This window comes from Monopterus albus, unplaced genomic scaffold (assembly GCF_001952655.1).
Source record: "Monopterus albus unplaced genomic scaffold, M_albus_1.0 scaffold42.1, whole genome shotgun sequence".
Lineage (NCBI taxonomy): Eukaryota > Metazoa > Chordata > Actinopteri > Synbranchiformes > Synbranchidae > Monopterus > Monopterus albus.
The window spans coordinates 2,363,133-2,381,313 of record NW_018127922.1 but is presented as its reverse complement, the minus strand read 5'-3'; the positions used below and the strand labels follow the sequence as shown (position 1 = coordinate 2,381,313).

Here is an 18,181-nt window from a genome sequence, read left to right as displayed (position 1 = left end):
AATTCCCTTGCCACCCAGAAAAAAATGACTGGAGCTAAAATGAGTAGATGACTTAAAAAAATCATAATTGATTTTTTGTTTGTCATTTAAAAAAAAATCAAAAAATGGCTGACACTAGCTTCTCCAGATGATTTGCAAATTCCCCGTAATCTTGGGGGTTTTGACTAAGACATTAACTTGGGCTTCAGGAACAAGGGGCATATTTCAGTGTTGTCTGAAATTTGTATCATCTAACAATCAATGATTAAAGAACATAATTGTCGGACCTATTGATAATAAAATGATTGCAATCCGGTAAGTAAAGAATGTACACATTATCTTCCCAGATGGGTGTGATTGGTCGAAACAAACTAACGTTTCATACCACGTGATATTGCAGGAAGTGATGTGACGGCCCTTCATTAGTAGATGATCTGCATCATCAATGCTCTAGCTGTCTTTGTGTAGAATATTGTGCCTTCAAAACTAAAACGTAACTTTATTAATTTACAGCGTCAGAGTCAACCGGCATTTGAGCATCCTTGTTCTGAACATTCTCCATGTGTAAAGTGGAGAGGAGCCAACGCTACCCTAATGTGGTAACGTAAGGTTAGGTTAACCACCGCTGCACGGTCTGCACCTGCTCTTCCCGGCGGTCATCTTTGTTGTGTCGCTACTATGGGCGGCTCTCTGCTCACGCTGTTCGCTATTGTGCTGTCAGCCTGGTCGGCTGTCGGAAACCCGGAGGAATCCGCTCATGTCGACGGAGCCCCGCCTTCTAAAATAGGCAAGGAAAGCAGTATCTTGAAACATTATAACCAGCCTTTGAATTTAGCTAACGGCAACGTTAGCCCGCATCCAGAGGGTCACCATCATTTACTCTGAGAGAAAGTAATAGGCTACTGTGTAACGTTAGCTAGTGTTCATTATCTAACTCCTGAGTTTTAGCTACCGCAGTTGTATCTGAATGTAAATAGATGACCAATATTTAGTAATGTTGTTCATTGGAGTACGGTGTCATTTTTAAAGCTTTGGGTTTCATTAGGTCTTACAAAGACCCAGCTTTAGCGAATTTATTCAAAGATGATATCCAAGTAATGAAGATACAGTCATATTGTTAGAAGCATAACGTGTGTCCACCTGTTCACAGCTCACTAACACATACCTAACCATATCTGGTTACATGAAGCTTTTTCATAGATGTATTAAAAACACCAACACAAATTGAGACTTTTCTAATATACAGTCCAAAGCCCAAAGATATTGAGTGTGTAATGATACACAACAGAGAGAAGCAACAAATATCATATTTGCGAAGCTGAAGCCAGAAACTGAAAATCTGCTAAATGCTGCACAACTTTGTAGCCACTGATTCTTCATTTTATTGGTAACCATCTGTTGCAGGACTCCTTGTCTCTGAAGATTTTTATGGCTTTGGCTATATGTTTAGGTTTTTCTCATGCTGTAGAATGAAAATGGGACAGATCAGATGCCTTCCTGAAGGTTTTGCATGATAGATAATAATCCTCAAAAGTACCTAAAGTGTTTGCACAAAACTGCAGGCAAATCTGTAAGATTGATGGTCATTACTACAGTTTTAAGGCACATTTCACTTCCAAATCATACTCTGATTTCACATTTCCTCTTGTGCTGCAGCGGTGGTCGGGGCAGGGATAGGCGGCAGCGCCACAGCTCACTTTCTGCGGCAGCACTTTGGCCCTGAGGTTCAGGTGGACGTGTTCGAAAAGGGTGTGGTCGGAGGTCGTCTCGCCACTATAAGCGTCAATCACAATGACTATGAGTCTGGAGGTTCCATCATTCACTCCCTCAACCTCCACATGCAGGAGTTTGTCAAGCAGCTTGGTGGGTTTACACAAACATAGGTTAAAGGCCAAGGCAATTATAAGTGTGACTGCACAGGATTAGTCGCTGTCTGTCCTTTTGTAGCTATTTTCAATGGAAAAATTGATGGAAATTAAGCAAAGATTTTAGTAACGTGCATGAGATCCTGTGTAACAGCACTGAAAATAAGTATGTAGCTTAAAGTAATCAAACACATGACTGTTTACATCTTGTTGTGGTAGATTTTAGTAAATGTCCAGAAAGTTTCAGAGAAGATAGATGTTACAGATGTGAAATCACAGCTTGGGAGAAATATTTATATTTTTATCAGTTTGTTTTTCCTGTGAATTCTACAGTAAAACTCAGCAGGTACATTTTACATATCTGTTAGAGACAAGTTTATTAAAAACTCCTTAATGTTAAATTCTTCCCTGTTTTGTCCTTTTGTGTCATCTTACTCTGGCCCTCAAGGTCTGAAGTATCGTCGCAGCGTGGCAGGAAAGATGGCCGTGTTTAATGGCGAGGAGGTGATTCTGGAGGAGACAGACTGGTACCTGCTGGACCTGTTCCGACTGTGGTGGCGCTATGGTATCAGCTTCATACGCCTGCAGATGTGGGTGGAGGAAATTATGGAGAAATTCATGAGGTATGCTGGAAATATGAACACCCTGTTGTTTAGTTACATGGCCGCTACCTGGCATGCTCATGTCATTCTTGTAGAGTGGCTCCGCTTTAATTTACATTTACCTGCACCTCTTTTAAATTATATGTAACTGGTCTGCCTGGTCAAATTGTTACTTGATAGGAAAAACAACACAGAGCTGGTCTACACAGGTTTAAATGTACTCTTCATGTACTCTGAATCCAAATAAATGTGCATTTCTAATCCAGCAAAGCCATTTCCAGGTTAAACCTTCTTGCCACCTTCACAAAGGGAATCATGGAATGTAAAAACACAATACACAACACTGCCATCTAGTGTTGCAGTCAGTGAACAAAGCCTATGCTGAGCTGTTTATTATTTTCTACATCTTCAGCATCTGCAGACATAGTCACTGCAAAAGCTCCACTCACTGTGTGACTTTAGGTTTATGTAAATGACGGCAGCTGTAAATTTCTATGTCCTGCTGTAATGAAAATTCTGCTCTGTTTGCAACAAAAGAATACAGTATTAAAAAAACAAAACTGATGTATTTGCTCAGCCAGTCCTCTTTCTGATGTCTGGTGGTGCACAGCTTCACACATGACTGTAAAATACGGCCAAGACGTTACATTTTTTATTTAATTGTATTACCTTGACTCTTGTTCTGCTTAAAACACGAACCTGACCTGGATTTACAATTTATCCCTCCACCATTATTGTTCACTGACCTCTGTTTCCTGTCAGAGGAAATGATATATCTCTGCATCAGTCTTTCTTGCCTTCTCTCTAAATCAGCAACACTGCCTGTATATTTTTGTGGCTTTCTTATTATGTGCAGATAATTGCTAAGAAATTGGTGATAATTTGTCACAGGTTTCAGAAATTGACTAATTAACCATTATTTGTCATCTGTGTATATCATGTGCGTAATAAAAGGATATACAAGTACCAGGCCCACGGCTATGCCTTCAGCTCGGTGGAAGGGCTGCTGGACTCTCTTGGCGGGAGTGGCTTCATCAACATGACGCGTAGACCGCTTTCTGTTTCGCTGCTGGAACTTGGTGTGTCTCAGCGCTTCATCGACGAGGTCATTGCCCCCGTCATGAGGGTCATCTACAGACAGAACGTCAGCATCCCTGCCTTCATAGGTCAGATGGGTGAAGAAGTGAGCAGTGGAGTGTGGGTGTGAAAAGTTGGCCTGAGTCAGGAAGGCGGCAGTTCTGAAAGAGAGAGCAGGGAGTGACCTGTGGGAGCGAAAGAACGGGAAAGAGGGTGGGCAGCTGATAATTGGTTTATAGCACTTGGCAGTCTGTTGCGAGTAAGCATGTATGTGTATGTTTCAGGCGCAGTGTCTTTAGCTGGTGCCCAGAACAACCTGTGGGCGGTGGAAGGAGGCAACAAGCTGGTGTGTTCTGGCCTGCTGAAGATAGCTAATGCTAACCTGCTGCAAGCACAAGTCAACACCATCTCCCCCGTCCACTCAGGTGCTGTACCCTGAGATTGGGATTATGTAGTTTATGTAGCACATGAAGTGATAACAATAATACAGTCCACAGGGCTGGCACTGAGCTGAGTATTAGGCCTTTTGCTCAGTAGGAACAGCCCATAACCAGGGAGGAACAGTATTTTACAATATACAGTACAACCTAAAGGTTAACTGAGGGTGTTTTCAAAAATGGATGGACAGTTTTTATCATTGAACTCAATCGAATTAATATTTGCTGTGTCCACCCTCTACCTTTAAAACAGCATTCTTGTAGGTACAGTTATGCTCAGGGTTTTTAAGGTATTTCTCAGGTAGGTTGTTCCAACTTGTGGTGAGTTTTGTGTAACGTTCATTTCACCTGCTGCCCACCTGCACCTGCCAGTTAATATAAACATATACACTACACATCATTTTTGTTGGTTACCTGACCCAGTCCAGGACACATTTTGTGTATCTGTCCTACAGGTGAGGCGCTCCAGTACCAGCTCAGCTTCACCACAGCAACAGGGGAAGGATCAGAGTTATATGACATTGTAGTGTTGGCAGTGCCGCTCCAGACCAGCGGTGGTTCTGGAGTCCAGTTCCAAGGTTTTGCACCTCCCTTTGACCAGCTTCCCAGTGAATATAACAGTACTGTAGCAACCATTGTTCACGGTTACCTCAACACCTCCTTCTTTGGCTTCCCGGACCCCCGCCTGTTCCCCTTTGCCAGTGTTTTGACAACTGAGACACCTGACCTGTTCTTCAACAGCGTAGCAAGTGTTTGTCCCGTCAACATTTCAGCAGGCTTCCGGCGGAAGCAGCCACAAGAGGCTGGAGTTTATAAAGTGTTCTCGCCAAAACCTCTGGACAAGTCTCAGCTCAAAACACTCTTCAGGTCAGCCACTTTACTTCTTTGTTGGAAAAAAAAAGCAGCCATGCAACAGTTAGTGAATTTGATGACTATCCTCTGTTGTAATGAGACATTTTTCAAAAGCTGAACAACAGTTTTCCTTCCTTACTGTTTTGTCTCAATTGTAGGTCGTACTACTCGGTGCAAGTGACAGAGTGGCAGGCCTACCCTCATTATGGCAGCAGCCAGGGTCTGCCTCCTGTGGAGCTCCATGCCAATCTCTACTACCTCAATGGTATTGAGTGGGCTGCCAGTGCCATGGAGATGAGCTCAGTGGCTGCCAAGAACATCGCCCTGCTGGCTTACCACCGCTGGAACAGACAGACTGACATGGTGGACCAGAAAGACCTGATGCATAGGATCAAGACTGAACTTTGACCCCAACAACTGAAAGCCAAGACACACTTCAGCAACGATAGACATGCAGGACTTTGTGGAAGGAAAGCAGAAGGAGGGTCTCTGCATAACTATAGCTCCTCTGGCATCATAAGGTAGAGCATCACAGGTCCACTCAATTCTGAGAAACTCAGACACAACCCAGGCACCAAGTCAGACCAGGTCCATATTATAGTCACTGCAGTCGGGTCAGGTAGGGTCACATTTTACTGCTGCAAGTCTCAGGTCAAGGGCTGAATAAAAAAAAAAAAAAAAGATTTTCCAATTAACATGTGCATTTACACTGCTACGTATATCCATTGGTTATTTGTTGTAAGTAGTTCCATTCTGACTGCATGATGTGTGAAATGTCTGCTTTGTGGAAATCGGGTTATTACAACGTGCAACAGAGTTATTTCTAGTTCAAATGTAACATAGATGACAACTGGCTATGTGTGTTGTCTTGAGTCATGACAGTCCTGTAAACTGTGACAGGAATAATTAGTCGATGTGGACCCACAACAATTTACAGGACCGCCAAAACTCAGGAGAGGTACCTGAGTGTGGCTATCTCATAGCAAATCTTTGGGTCACATCTATGTGACGGACAGACTGAAAAATGGCTGCACACTGACCTGAGCTCTTGGTCTTTGAGATATGAATCCATGAAAGTCGGCTGAGCAGTGTGGGGTATGTTCCTGCCAGGGAGATAAAGCTAGCTAACAGCTGTCTGCAGATGTCAAGGTAATGCCATCATAAACAGTGCAGATGAATCTGTTTTTGTCCAGGCTGTGCTCAAACTGGACAGTCCTTGTGTAGCTGTGTGAGATAGGATTTTTTTTATTTTTATTTGCAGTATTATTTTGGATCTATGAAGACCTCTATTAGCAAGCTGATGTGCACACATCCACACATAGAGTATGTCTTGTTGAATTCTTTAGCTGGACTTTGTCTGTATGAGGGTACTAAATCTTTACATATTCACATGTGAGAGAAGTGACCTATTAGTTTTGCTACGTGCCTGTTAATTCACCAAATCTGTGATGGATATGTTTGTTAAATTCATAATTGCATCACTAGAGATGACTGAGGTCTGCACTATTTTCCAAAGGCCAGTTGGATTTTGCTGATTTCGTTCTATGTGCATGTGCCACCACACATATGACACATGTTGTAGTATTGATGATTACATTCAACCGCAGGCATCTTTTCTTTGCCAATAAATTAGGAAACCAAGCAACCATGGGAAACACCAGCTGATATTTATCTCGGTACTAGAAACTGAATAGACTGTTGCCTAATGCCTAATCAAAAACACCTGCAGCACTGCTACATATTAAGGACTGTTAGTGGACTTGCTGTTGACGTAAAGGGGATCTCATTAATCTCAGTAGCAGTTTTGGAAATGAATAAGATTTGTTATTCATTGATTCATGGTAACAGCCATTGGTGCTATGCTCTATTACGCCTTTCATCAGACTACATCATTATCTCTGTCCTGGGGCTTTTATTGCATAATCCAGTGGAAAGAATGTTTTGGGAGGAATGGAGCCAACGAGCATTATCACTGGACTGACAAACAGCAGAGGACAGATCTGTGGAGCCACTGGAGGTGACCGTGACGTCTTTTTTTTTTTCCCTTTTCTCTCACCGAGATCTGGCTCTTTTTAATAAGCGCTAGGAATCTTGGAAAAACATGTGAACATAAAGCGGGACATTCACTCCCAGAATTGGCAAGTACTAAAAAGATGTGTTGATATGACACTGTTCATTAGCTTCATAATGAAATGCCTGCTTTTTCTCATTTGTAGTTTATAATGGTGGATTTGGACTAAAGTGGATTTCTGGACTGAGAATTTCTTTACTGAACTGAAAGCCCTGGGAGTCCAGAGGGCTTCAGCTGATGGGTAATGTGGGATGAGAAATGCCACAACCCTTTAATCTGATGGAATTGTTTCAAAATCCCACAATGGTGTATAAAAGTAAAAATAAAAAACAGCTGAAATGAAGACTGTCCATCTCACGTTCATAACAGCTGACCTCTGAAATTCAAGGTTTTCACTCAGCTGCTGTTTTTAAATAAATGTTTGTAGCAATAGTAACTATATGATATGCTGTAAAGGACATGTACACAGTGAGCCCTTTGGAACCATTTTGTGATGGACTCAAGGTTTAGTGATTCAACTGCAACGCTACTCATCTGTGTTGGCTTAAAGCTTAATGATGAAAACAGTATGATATGATTGAAAGTTCCTGAACAACCTAGAAGCTCCACTTTTAGTGAGAACAAACGTTCATGCTTGACATGACAAGTACAAGGACAGCATGACGTGTTTTAAAAACGAAAAGATAAAACTGTTTAGCTGAACTAGCATGCTTATGTAAAATAAAGATAGAATCTGTATATTTTTAAGAGTGTTGGGCACTGTTGGAAGAAATACTTTACTGTCTTGGTACTTTTCCTAAAGAATCAATGTAAAAATACAAGTGAAAGTCTTGCATATGAAATCCCACTTAAGTAAAAGTAGAGAGCTATTAAATTATCAAAGTAAAAGTACTCATTCTGCAGTAAAATGTCCCTGTGTGACTGATGCTGTATATTGTTACCTAGTATATTGTTGTATTTTTAACACTGGTAACATTCTGTAAGCACCAATTACTCATCAAGATGAAGCAAGTTGTAAGATTTTTATTTATTTATTTTTTTGTCAAATAATGGATCATTTTACTCTGAAATAATCTCCAGCTGGACGCTGACATCTTGTGTGTGAGTTCACAAGCTAAAAGGTTTGAGAACCACTGGTTTAATCTTCAGCAGTGTAACTTTTACAAGTTTATCATATTCACTTATGTAAAATCTAGGGTTGCTACTAACTTATAATTAATATGCAGATTATTTTCTCCATTAACAGTATGGTCTATAAAATGTCAGCAGAAATGCACTTTTGGCTGGTTGATTAATCATTTAATTGTAGTCATATCCTTACAAAGTAACTAGTAACTACAGCTGTCAGATAAATGTAGAGTAGAACTAGAAAGTAGCATAAAAATGAAGATTGTAAAAAGTGCTTTTATTACTTTAACAATGCTGAACATTAGGATAAATATCAGGTGTGTAAGTTGATCACCATAAAGCAGCAGTTGTACAACATATTTTTGTTCTTGATCTTTGACAAATGTTGTTGACTCATCCACTGCTAGCTAGCATGTGACTCCTTATGGACTGACCCCTCTAGCCACTGCTGCTCTCAGACAGCTCTGCTGATCTACAGCATGTGACAACATGAGCATAATAATGGAGCTGTTTATATTGAATAATGTGCATTAATGTGAAAATAAATGATTGGACGGTTTGCCAGTAATTTCTCCTTGAAAAAGTCCACTGGTCGGCCTCAGTTTAGTCCTGACATTCGGGTTCTTTCTACTATTAATATTTGAACAGAAGAAAATTATTTTTTGGTTCTAAACAAAATCCATTTTCTTGCTCGAATATGTTCTGTCGGTGTTCCGTTTTTTGAAGTATAACTTTCTTTGAATGGGAAGAAAAAGTAAAGTTATGAATTGATGTCATAAACAGGAAGCATATTGGCGTGCGTCAGCCCATAAACTCCAGCCACACAAGGAATTATTATATTTCACTTTTTCATTGATGTCTTTGAGCCCTGAACCTAGAGAAATAACCATATCTCAAGAAAATCACAAACTACTTCATGTCAAATACTCAAGGTTCACTAGCCCACGGAGCATCACTTACTAGGATTAAATATTTTTCCTTGTACTGGAGGAAGGAAAAACTTTATTTCAATGAAATCATAAGCAATAAATTCTGTATTTATCAGGGATCCTTCTATAAAGTGTTGACGCAGTTTCAGGATGATTCCAGTGCTTCACAATGAAGAAACCCTCAGAGAAATGAGACCCAACGACAGGCCTACAACAAAGCTGTGTCCTCTTCACCACTAGTTTGTTTACAGTAATGCAGTGCAGAATGGGCCCTGTGCCGCCTCCTCTGTAACTTCCTGCAGCCAGAACACAATTACAGTGCTGATAATAGAATCAAAAAGGAAACTCCAAATCAAAGCGTCCCAAGACTCAAACGTATGATTCATTTTCCCTTAATGGGGTTAACCCACATGTGGTTGATGAGCTGTCTCACCAAGTCAAACTGTTGAAGTATTTTCCACAGTTATCAGACATGTAGGACTCCTCACACACTGATAAAGATTCCCACTGTAATTCAAAAGAAACCTTGCAAAGGCTGCTTTTTGCTTTTTTTAACCATTTTGCCCTCACTGCAAATAGTCATTTCAAACAACAAAGGCTGAGAAACCTGGTTGAAAGTGCTGATCTGGGGCTTTTCACATGGCATCCCATTTATGTACTGTATGTTGACCATAAACACTGGTATTCACAGAACTTAAAAGACATTTAGGATAAACTCACTTTACCTCTCCAGTAAATATACTGTGTTCTATTTTATTTTCTTATAATGTTATGCTTTATTAGGGTGCACAAAATGTAACTATTTTCATCCTTGATCTGTTACTGTAATAATATTAGATAATAAGATTAGATTAGTGATCACTAATATATTTCTGTAGGCGCCTATACTGTGTGTCATATTTCTTGCACTTTAAGTCTCAGGTAGCTGACAAGGTGTGTCAAACTTACAGCTGGCTTTCTGCTGACCAAAGCAAACTGAATGCATAAAACATCATCCAGAATGAACCCGGATTCCAGGGTGATAACACATAACTCACCATCTTGTGTGCCCTGCATGAACTTCACAAAAAAAGAAATAATAACAATACTGTTGAATCTAAAAATACAAGATGCTTTGGGGATGAAATTCACTAGAAGCTCACAAATTCCCCAGAAGTACCCTCTTCATTTCAGCCCACTGATTTCTTTTTGAGCCTGTCATATCCTGGTAGATAAATAATTCGGTATGTAGGGCTGGTTAGTCTCAAACAAAGCAGCTTTCAGACCTGGTCTACTTCTGTGTTATTTCACTGAGTAATACTGAAACAGAAAAAGCATTCTGGGTCTTTCCCTTTCTCTGGAGTCTTTCATTCTCTAAAAGCTGGAGCAAATTTCCCAAATAATTCATTGTATGTATTTATTTATTTGTAATCACAAATGAATTACCAAACAGGCCTACCAGTACAGGCCCAGGGGCTCATGAGACCCTAATATTTGTTAAGAATATCCAGAGATAGTTCTGCATGGGCCCTTGACTCTTGCTTACTTCAGAGGCTATAAAAATGTATGGCTGTTTGGAGCCTATAGGGCCACATTTAAAAAAGTACAAGATAGCTTCACTCAGGATTAACAAATTAACCCTCAAATTATTTAACAACCAAATTAGCTGGATGAGAATTAACAGGGTTAGTTTAGATTGATATGAGCATGTTATGAATTAAGTAAACCACATTTGAAGAACAGGAACATGGTTGGTGATGGGTGCCTGAGCAAATAATGGAACTGCCACATACTATGGAGGTCCGTCAGAATAAAAATCCAGCAATGACCCTGATAGCATCCCTATAAACTGGATTTCCATTAAAGACAGAGATGGAAAGTAACTAAATACACAAATAGTGTAGTACAATTTGATTTATCTGTGCTTTACTTGAGTATTTTCATTTTCTGCTACCACATACTTCAGCCTCACTACATTTTAGAGGCAAATATTATAGGTACTTTTTACTCCACTACACTTATTTGATAACTTTAATTACTAGTTAATTTTGGTCCCTAGTTGGAAATTCACAAATGAGTAGTAATTCAAATTATAAGTAGCTCATAATATAATTAAAATTAGCTCCCCCTGTATCCGCTGCAACATTAAAGTGAACAAAATAATTCACCAGCAATTATAACCCAACAATAGGATATACACTAATGTGAAATTGGCCGTTATGAATAATGACTACTTTTACTTTTGGTACTTTAATTATATTTTGATGCGAATTAAGCAACATTGTAAGGACTTGTAACTGGGTATTTTTACACTGTGATGTTACTACTTTTACTTTAGTAAACAATCGGAGTACTTCTTCCACTGATTAAAGTGAGGCTGTAATTATTTATTAAATAACTACCGTGTATTGGGTCTGCTGAAATGTTGCGGGAGTGTTTTCTCCTCTGTTCCTATTGGTCGACCAGTGCACCACGTGGTCGGGGAGTCACGCGCTTTCCAGGAACCCGTCAGGAAGAAGAAAAACAAAACAAACCCGAGAGAGCTGTAGCAGCGTGTGGACTCCATTGAAAAGGGACCCTTCTGTCTTCAATGCAGGAACTTACACGAAGCGAGAGGTATGCATGGGCGTCCTTATGCTGAATAGGACCATTTTTGGTCAGTTTTAGGTTAACTTTGCTGAATAGTGGATCGATGTTGTCGTCGCCGTGGAGGATTAGCTTTGAAGCTAACGGCAGGTCGCTTGTTGTTGTGTATCGGGCTTCAGCTGGGATGAGGAAGGGGGCGGACGGAGGCCATAGTGACTGAGCTGCGGCTAAAAAGGAAGCAAGACTCGTCAGTTCCGTATTAAAAACCAACGTTAAGGGCAAGTAAATATAATTAACGTGTTTCTCATTGTGAGCTGCAGTTATTTATCGAACACTTGCAAGAAGTGTTAATGTGCAGAAATGCATTTAGCTAATGCTTCAGGCTGAAGGGAGATTAATGTCACTCACTGTCAAATGCCACTCAGTGATAAAACCTGTGAGAAATAGCACTCCCCTGAATGCTTTCACCGTGTCCCTGTAAAATTAGGCTTTTCAAAAGTGGAGCGACATAAGTGTGTGACTCAGGATCAGAATGGTTAAAACTTGCACTTATATAAAAAAGAGCTTGTAATGTTATTCTTAAGATACCGTGTATTTCTTATAAAATACTTATAAGTATTTAACGTGTCATTAATATGTCTAGTAAAACACTATTAAGCTGTGTTTGTGGTAGGAACATCCTCAGTGGGTCATTGAAATGATCCACACTGGCAGGTAGTCCGAGCTCTCGGTAGGTACACGCCCCCCAACACTAAATACAATCCACTGCTTCTGAGAAAAAATCTCAACACAACCAGACGTTTTCGTCTTATCTACTGTAGATAATACACATGGATCAGATTTATGTTTCCACCGAGGAGATCTCTTAAGTAAAAATTTCTCTTGGCTGATAGATTAGTTTGCGTTTTCATCAAAACATCCTGCTGTATAGCTTATCAAGCAACTTGATCAGATAAACGTTGAAATTGGTGATTTCTGTTTATACATAAATACTAACAAATGCCACTGGTTGACCTATAATCCCGTGTTGCATTCAAGTTTTGCGGTTATATGTTAGATTTGACTTTAAATGTCTTTTTATTATAGCTATCTAGGCCACGGGCATGTAGGCCTCCAACTTGTTTATCTTCTGCCTCAACCTAGACTGAAGAGGGCCGTTTATTATGAAGCAGCGCGCGTGATTGACAGTCGTGGTGGCTATTCAGACACGCCTGGAGGCGGGCTGTCCTCTCCGCTCGGCCAACAGGAAAGCGAGATTACGTGGGTGTTGCTCGGATGGGTTAGATTGGGGTTTTGTTTTGCTTTGCTGGGGAGCTGTGCTGAGTGCAGAGACTGGGGAGATACTGGTGACATTTATGGCTTCATTGGCGTTTATAATAGGTCATTTGTGATCTCTACCTGCCTGTTAGCCGGTGATGATTGTTCTGGTGTCGATGTTCGAGCTCTCATGCTGTGTTTTTCCAAAGCAAGTTAATCCATCACAGAGAGAGGCAGGGGTGTTATTTTTTTATTGAAGATTGTTTTAAAATATATTTCTATTTTTATTTCTACTACTATTGCATACTTTTTTGGTATTATTTGTTGTCATTGTGGCTGGTATAGAAGGTTTTTGGAAACTGCAGCTCATTGTGCTCCCATCAGCAGTTATGGTGTCTGCACCATAAACACATGTGCTGGTACCACCCATACTCAGGACATGGATCAGGCGTAGTGAGGGATCACTAAAGGAGCCATGCAGAATTTTATTGAACGGACCTGTTGTTTCTCAGTTGCATGAAGTATCCAAGTTAAACCCTTTTTTCTCTTTATTTTTTTTTTTACTCACAAAGCTCTCCTGCTAAATCAACAGTGAACTTGAGATGAGGGTAGGCTGCTTCATGTTATTTTGCTCTTCTTGAAAGCCTTGTTGCTAAAGCTGTAATGATTACTGCATCAATCAGTTAGTTCAAAGGAAACTCAGTGTGTTGTCTTTCTTGGTCTTGCATTATAATATACTGATTATTTGTGGGTTTGGATTAGAGATGCAAATTTCTTAATCAATAGTCAGCCACATTAACAATCGACTGTTTTAACTGCTGACCTTATCTAATGTTCACAATAAAATCTGAGTAACTTGGGAATTTAAAGATAGATGACGTAAACACCAAGTTATTTGACTTACAAATTAAATAGCACAGAATATGCACATCATTAAAAGTTTCAACCTTTAAAAACAATTGGCAGTTAATGTGCATTAATTTTCTGTCCATTCACATAAGGGCTTGTGGATTAATGGCCTTTCATGATTTTTGCAAAGGTTCTCTCACAGGTCCTTTTTAGTAAACAGACTGACATCTCCTGCTTGTTATCACTGCATGGATCAGGAACTCACTGCTATCAGTAGGTAACATGCTCCAAATAAGACACTGCTGATTGGCCTATTTGGATCACATTCAGTGTTGAGGTGGAGAATGTGAGTTGTTTGCTTGATACTGGAGCCAGCACAGTCACAACTCAGACTTGAACTAACAGGCAGAGGAACAAAGTAGTAGTACTAGCAGTAGTTGGTTGTTGAAAATATAATTGTGTTATTTTTGTGCCACATTTGATTGTATATGAAATAAGGCTGCCCCCTGAATGTCAACTAGTGCAATTACATTAGTTGAGAGACCTCTCAGTCAACTAAGATTCGTCAAGTCGAACCTTTGTTTTTTATTATAATATATATTATTCTTTGTTTGCTAGTGTGCATTACAGTAGAAGGTAGCCACAGCCCCCGTTAGTTTGTCATCTTTGTCTCCTCATTTTGGTGTGCCAAGCAGCAATTTGCTCAGTGCTTACCCCTGTGATCGAGGGGAATACCCACTTCAACAGTGACACTGTCTGATGCATGCATGTATAAGCTCCGACGATGCTGTTCAGCGAACTGCTGCCCAGAATGAGGAGAAAAAGACAACAAAATACACGAGGACAAGACACATAAAGGTGAAATTTATTAGAAGCGTTTTCAAACATGGTGGTCTACTTTAATGGCTGCAACAATGTGGCTGGTTTTGCATTAGCCCTAGTTTGGGACTCTCGTGTATTACATACACTTGAGTCACAGAGCTAATCTTTCATGAGTTTTTGCAATTGAAACTTGTTGAACGTTTTAACCCCATACTGTCGTTTCATAACACTCACCCAAATTCTTAAGATATTTCCCGAATCCTCATAGACTCTTCTAATGATACAGAATGAAAAGTAATCTGATCCAGTCCAGGAAGAATGTAACTTTAATTATGTTCTTGGGTCATACACTTTCTGTTATGTTAAGCTGGGATGGCAACAGGAATTGACTGTCTAAATATTCTGACAAACCCATATGGCAGCCCGACATCATGGTGGTTGTTGTGAAATACTGAGCTAACTAATACTTTCATTACTGCTTAATCCTTTTTTTCTTTTGTGCAAGTGACTGTTTCGTACACCCCAAAATAATTTCTTAAATTGCTCTTGGCCTGGCATACTGTGAAAAAAATATATAATAGCTTAATATGACACTTCATATTTCACAGTTGTAAATTGGAGTTTGGGTATTTTTACTTGATAAATGATTTTTAGTTGTCAATCGCAGTGCTATGGCCTCAGCCAATGCTCATTTTGAATGCAGTGAAACAAAGAAGTCAGAGCTGTTGCAAGTCTATTTTGGGCTTACCGTAGACAGCCATGTGTGAATCTGAAAACATACATTTGTTGATAGATGGCATGTTGATCCTCATATAAAAACCTTTTATAAATTTTATAAAAATACGTTTGAAATCCTCAACGTGAGCTGCAGCCATCAAGAGTGTTGTATCCACAGTGCATCATGACAGCATAATCAAAAGTTAATCAAATTACTGAGAGTGAGGGGAGTGTTTTATTATCTGGGCTGGATAGAAAAAAGCTGGCCCTTGTTTCAGACTCAACTGAAATCCCTGTGACCTTCTGAAATCTAAGCATGATGCTGCAAATATTCTGCCATGTTGAGCAATCTCTGTCTTTATTGGTGTATCTCTCATTCTTTGGTGAACATTGCCCTCTTATTTATAGCTTTAGAATGCAAAAAGAACAGCTTTATAGTCTTGAAAAGTAGGTCTGGGGAAAACTTAAAATTTTCAACTCCCATCATGCAAGTTATGTTGGCACCTTTCATTGCTGATCTAAGTCTGACTAAACCCTGGGGTCTGTCAGGCTCAGTCATAAATATCTGGCTCTACATCACAGCTTGTGTCAGCCACTGAGCGCTCAGTTGAATTATATTAAACTCTGTTACTGGAAAATTTTCAGTGCAGCTTTGACTGGAGAGGTGAGAAGCACAGTAACTTGTGTTCTGCGTGTTTGTAAGATGCCTGGTTGTGAAAACAGGCCTGTTCTTTCCTTCTATGATAGCCGACAGTAGGGGTGGGTGATTAGATTTTGGCTTCCAATGATTATAAAAACAAGATAATGAAGGTAAAATGATTATTGTACTGATTCCATTTTGCAATGTTTTGTCTTGTGTTATAAATGCAGCGCACCCCTTCCCTGCCTAGAAGCCTAAACTCACTGTTTCACTTGCTGCCAGGCTGTGGCATGTTTAGATTCTACACAACAAGATGGTTCACTTTTAGCAAAGCCTATTGGTGCCCCGTGACACAACCGGGCAGTTTGTTTGAGCCAGAAGGAAAGCCAGAAGAGTTAACCAACAGCTAATCAACCCTTTTTACAGTGACATCAGAACTCATGGAGTATCACTGTTTCTAGTTCAGCGTTCAGAATAATATTTGCACATTTATGAAGTTGTAAAGCTCAGCTGAAGTTGTCTGACATCATATGAAAAGGGTCTGTTAGGATGGCAATTCTTTAGGTTATGACCATAGCCTGTATATACAGATGGATGATGTGACAGGTCCCAGAAGTGAAGCCACTGCAAGTGGATCACCCCCTGATGGCTGGTTGCAGTATATCCCATAAACCCCACCCCATCCAAGTTAGCGGATGGGCCAGTGTAAATATTCAAAGTACAAATCAAATACATTTTTCCCAGAGGTGATTTCTGTCATTTTATGTAGCTATTGTCATGCCGATTTGTGTACAAGTGGTAAATTTTCTGTTAGGTTTTCAATGAGTTATTTGATTATATAAAAAGGGGTGTGTTTTGGATGATTTAATTTAAGCTTTGATTGGCGGTCTGATACAATCACTCCACCACTTGGCTGCTAATGTGCACAATCTGTTGGCAAAATGTGTTACAAAACACGCCAGTCCCCTTATTGACTATATTTTAGCTTCAGTTTTTGTTTAGTGGCAGGAACTGGAGACGTGTGGTTCACCTTCATATACAGTCTATGGTTAAGACAGGCAATATTGATAACATCAAGTTTTTATTTGTAGAATAAATTTAGAGCCATATATAATTTCCTCTGAACTGTTAATCACAATTATGCTGATGAGATTGAATTATATTTAAAGTTCAAGAAAATGCACTGCTAAAAAGAAAAGATGTTTTTCAGGTCAATAAATGCATTATGTTTCCAAAGTGAATGAGTGATTGTGTTAAATAATCATGTTGTCTTAGTATTGAGCAAAATAATCGTGTATATGTCATTTGCTGTAACCGAGCAGCAGTAGCAGAGAGGCTGGATCAGTGCTGTTGTTAGTGTTTGTGTTCAGGCCATATGATTTGTTCTGCTACAAGTGAAACCAGACACAGCTGTACAGGAAGGAAGAGCAAACTGAGATATGATGATGATCACAGTTTGTATTTCAGTCTGAGCACCCAGATGTATTAATGGTCATGTGTATGTACAGTGTGCATAATTACTTGTGTGCTTTGGTGTTTATAAAGACGTTGCTTTTACAAATGCTGCTGTACTAACAGTGTGCTCTGCCACTTCCTGTCGCTGTGTAAAGTGCATGCACTATATACACAGGGGCAGAGTTCAGGGTTGAGAAGTTCATTTGAATCAGTTGGCACCCAGTGAGAGGAAGTGATGTCGTCCCCCCGCCTCTGAGCAGTGGGATGGGTGTGCGATTGTGTATCAGCTGTTCACGGCGTGAAGCCATGTCTCCATGCAGATTCTCATTTGTTTGCAATGCAAAACAGCAACAGGACCAAAGATCAACCCATGTGGTGCAGGAAAATGAGAAAACCACAGACGAGCAGAGAATGAGATGAACCTTGAGAGTGAAAGTGATGCTAAGGCTAAAGTTACGTTCGATGTGACCTTCAAATGATGCTTTCTGAATGTATGTGGCGGGGCAGTCGAGCTCAGAAAAGTCTGTGCTTTTCAGACATATAGTGAAGGCAGAGATTGGTGTGCTGTGCTCCTCAGATTTCTTAGAAGTGTATTCACATAGCAACTTTGGGCAGGTGCTGGGGAGATAGCAGAGAGCTATTCTACAGTTTGGACTCCTTATTAATGGAATTTCTAGTGCAGTATGTTGTTAGTGGTCAGACAAAAGCACAGGGAGGAATATCATACAAGTAATTTAAATGCAGACAGAGATGTACACATTCAGACAGGGATTACCAGACACTCTGCAACAAGAGCTGCAGCTGCACCATGTTTTCTTACTTTATAGTAGACTTTATTCAGCCGATCAATTAGTCATTTGACAGAAAATACTTTAAACTGTTTTAATAATTGATTGTTTTACCTTCCTAACTGTGAATATTTGATGCTCTTCTCTG

The 18,181-nt window shown here is 39.9% G+C and overlaps 2 protein-coding genes across 2 annotated transcripts in view; both read left to right on the top strand.

Moving 5' to 3' along the window:
• Window positions 1-355: 355 nt before the first annotated feature.
• On the top strand, window positions 356-7,226 carry pcyox1l (prenylcysteine oxidase 1 like). Its single transcript, XM_020599835.1, has 7 exons — window positions 356-766; window positions 1,636-1,842; window positions 2,293-2,467; window positions 3,401-3,612; window positions 3,808-3,948; window positions 4,416-4,827; window positions 4,971-7,226. The coding sequence occupies exons 1-7, from the start codon at window positions 658-660 to the stop codon at window positions 5,218-5,220; spliced, it is 1,506 nt and encodes a 501-aa protein (XP_020455491.1). The 5' UTR covers window positions 356-657; the 3' UTR covers window positions 5,221-7,226.
• A 4,103-nt stretch (window positions 7,227-11,329) lies between these two features.
• The window catches only part of crebrf (creb3 regulatory factor), a 20,273-nt gene continuing 13,421 nt past the window's right edge, over window positions 11,330-18,181 (top strand). The window contains exon 1 of the mRNA XM_020599796.1: window positions 11,330-11,535. The gene's annotated coding sequence lies outside the window, so the exon portion shown is untranslated. The remainder of the gene's footprint in view (window positions 11,536-18,181) is intronic.

Excerpts from the sequence above, each read along its gene's own strand:
- pcyox1l (XM_020599835.1), top strand. The coding sequence starts at position 658 with ATGGGCGGCTCTCTGCTCACGCTGTTCGCTATTGTGCTGTCAGCCTGG. Across the intron at positions 767-1,635 it reads AGCCCCGCCTTCTAAAATAG|CGGTGGTCGGGGCAGGGATA; the intron begins GCAAGGAAAGCA and ends CTTGTGCTGCAG. Across the intron at positions 1,843-2,292 it reads GGAGTTTGTCAAGCAGCTTG|GTCTGAAGTATCGTCGCAGC; the intron begins GTGGGTTTACAC and ends CTGGCCCTCAAG.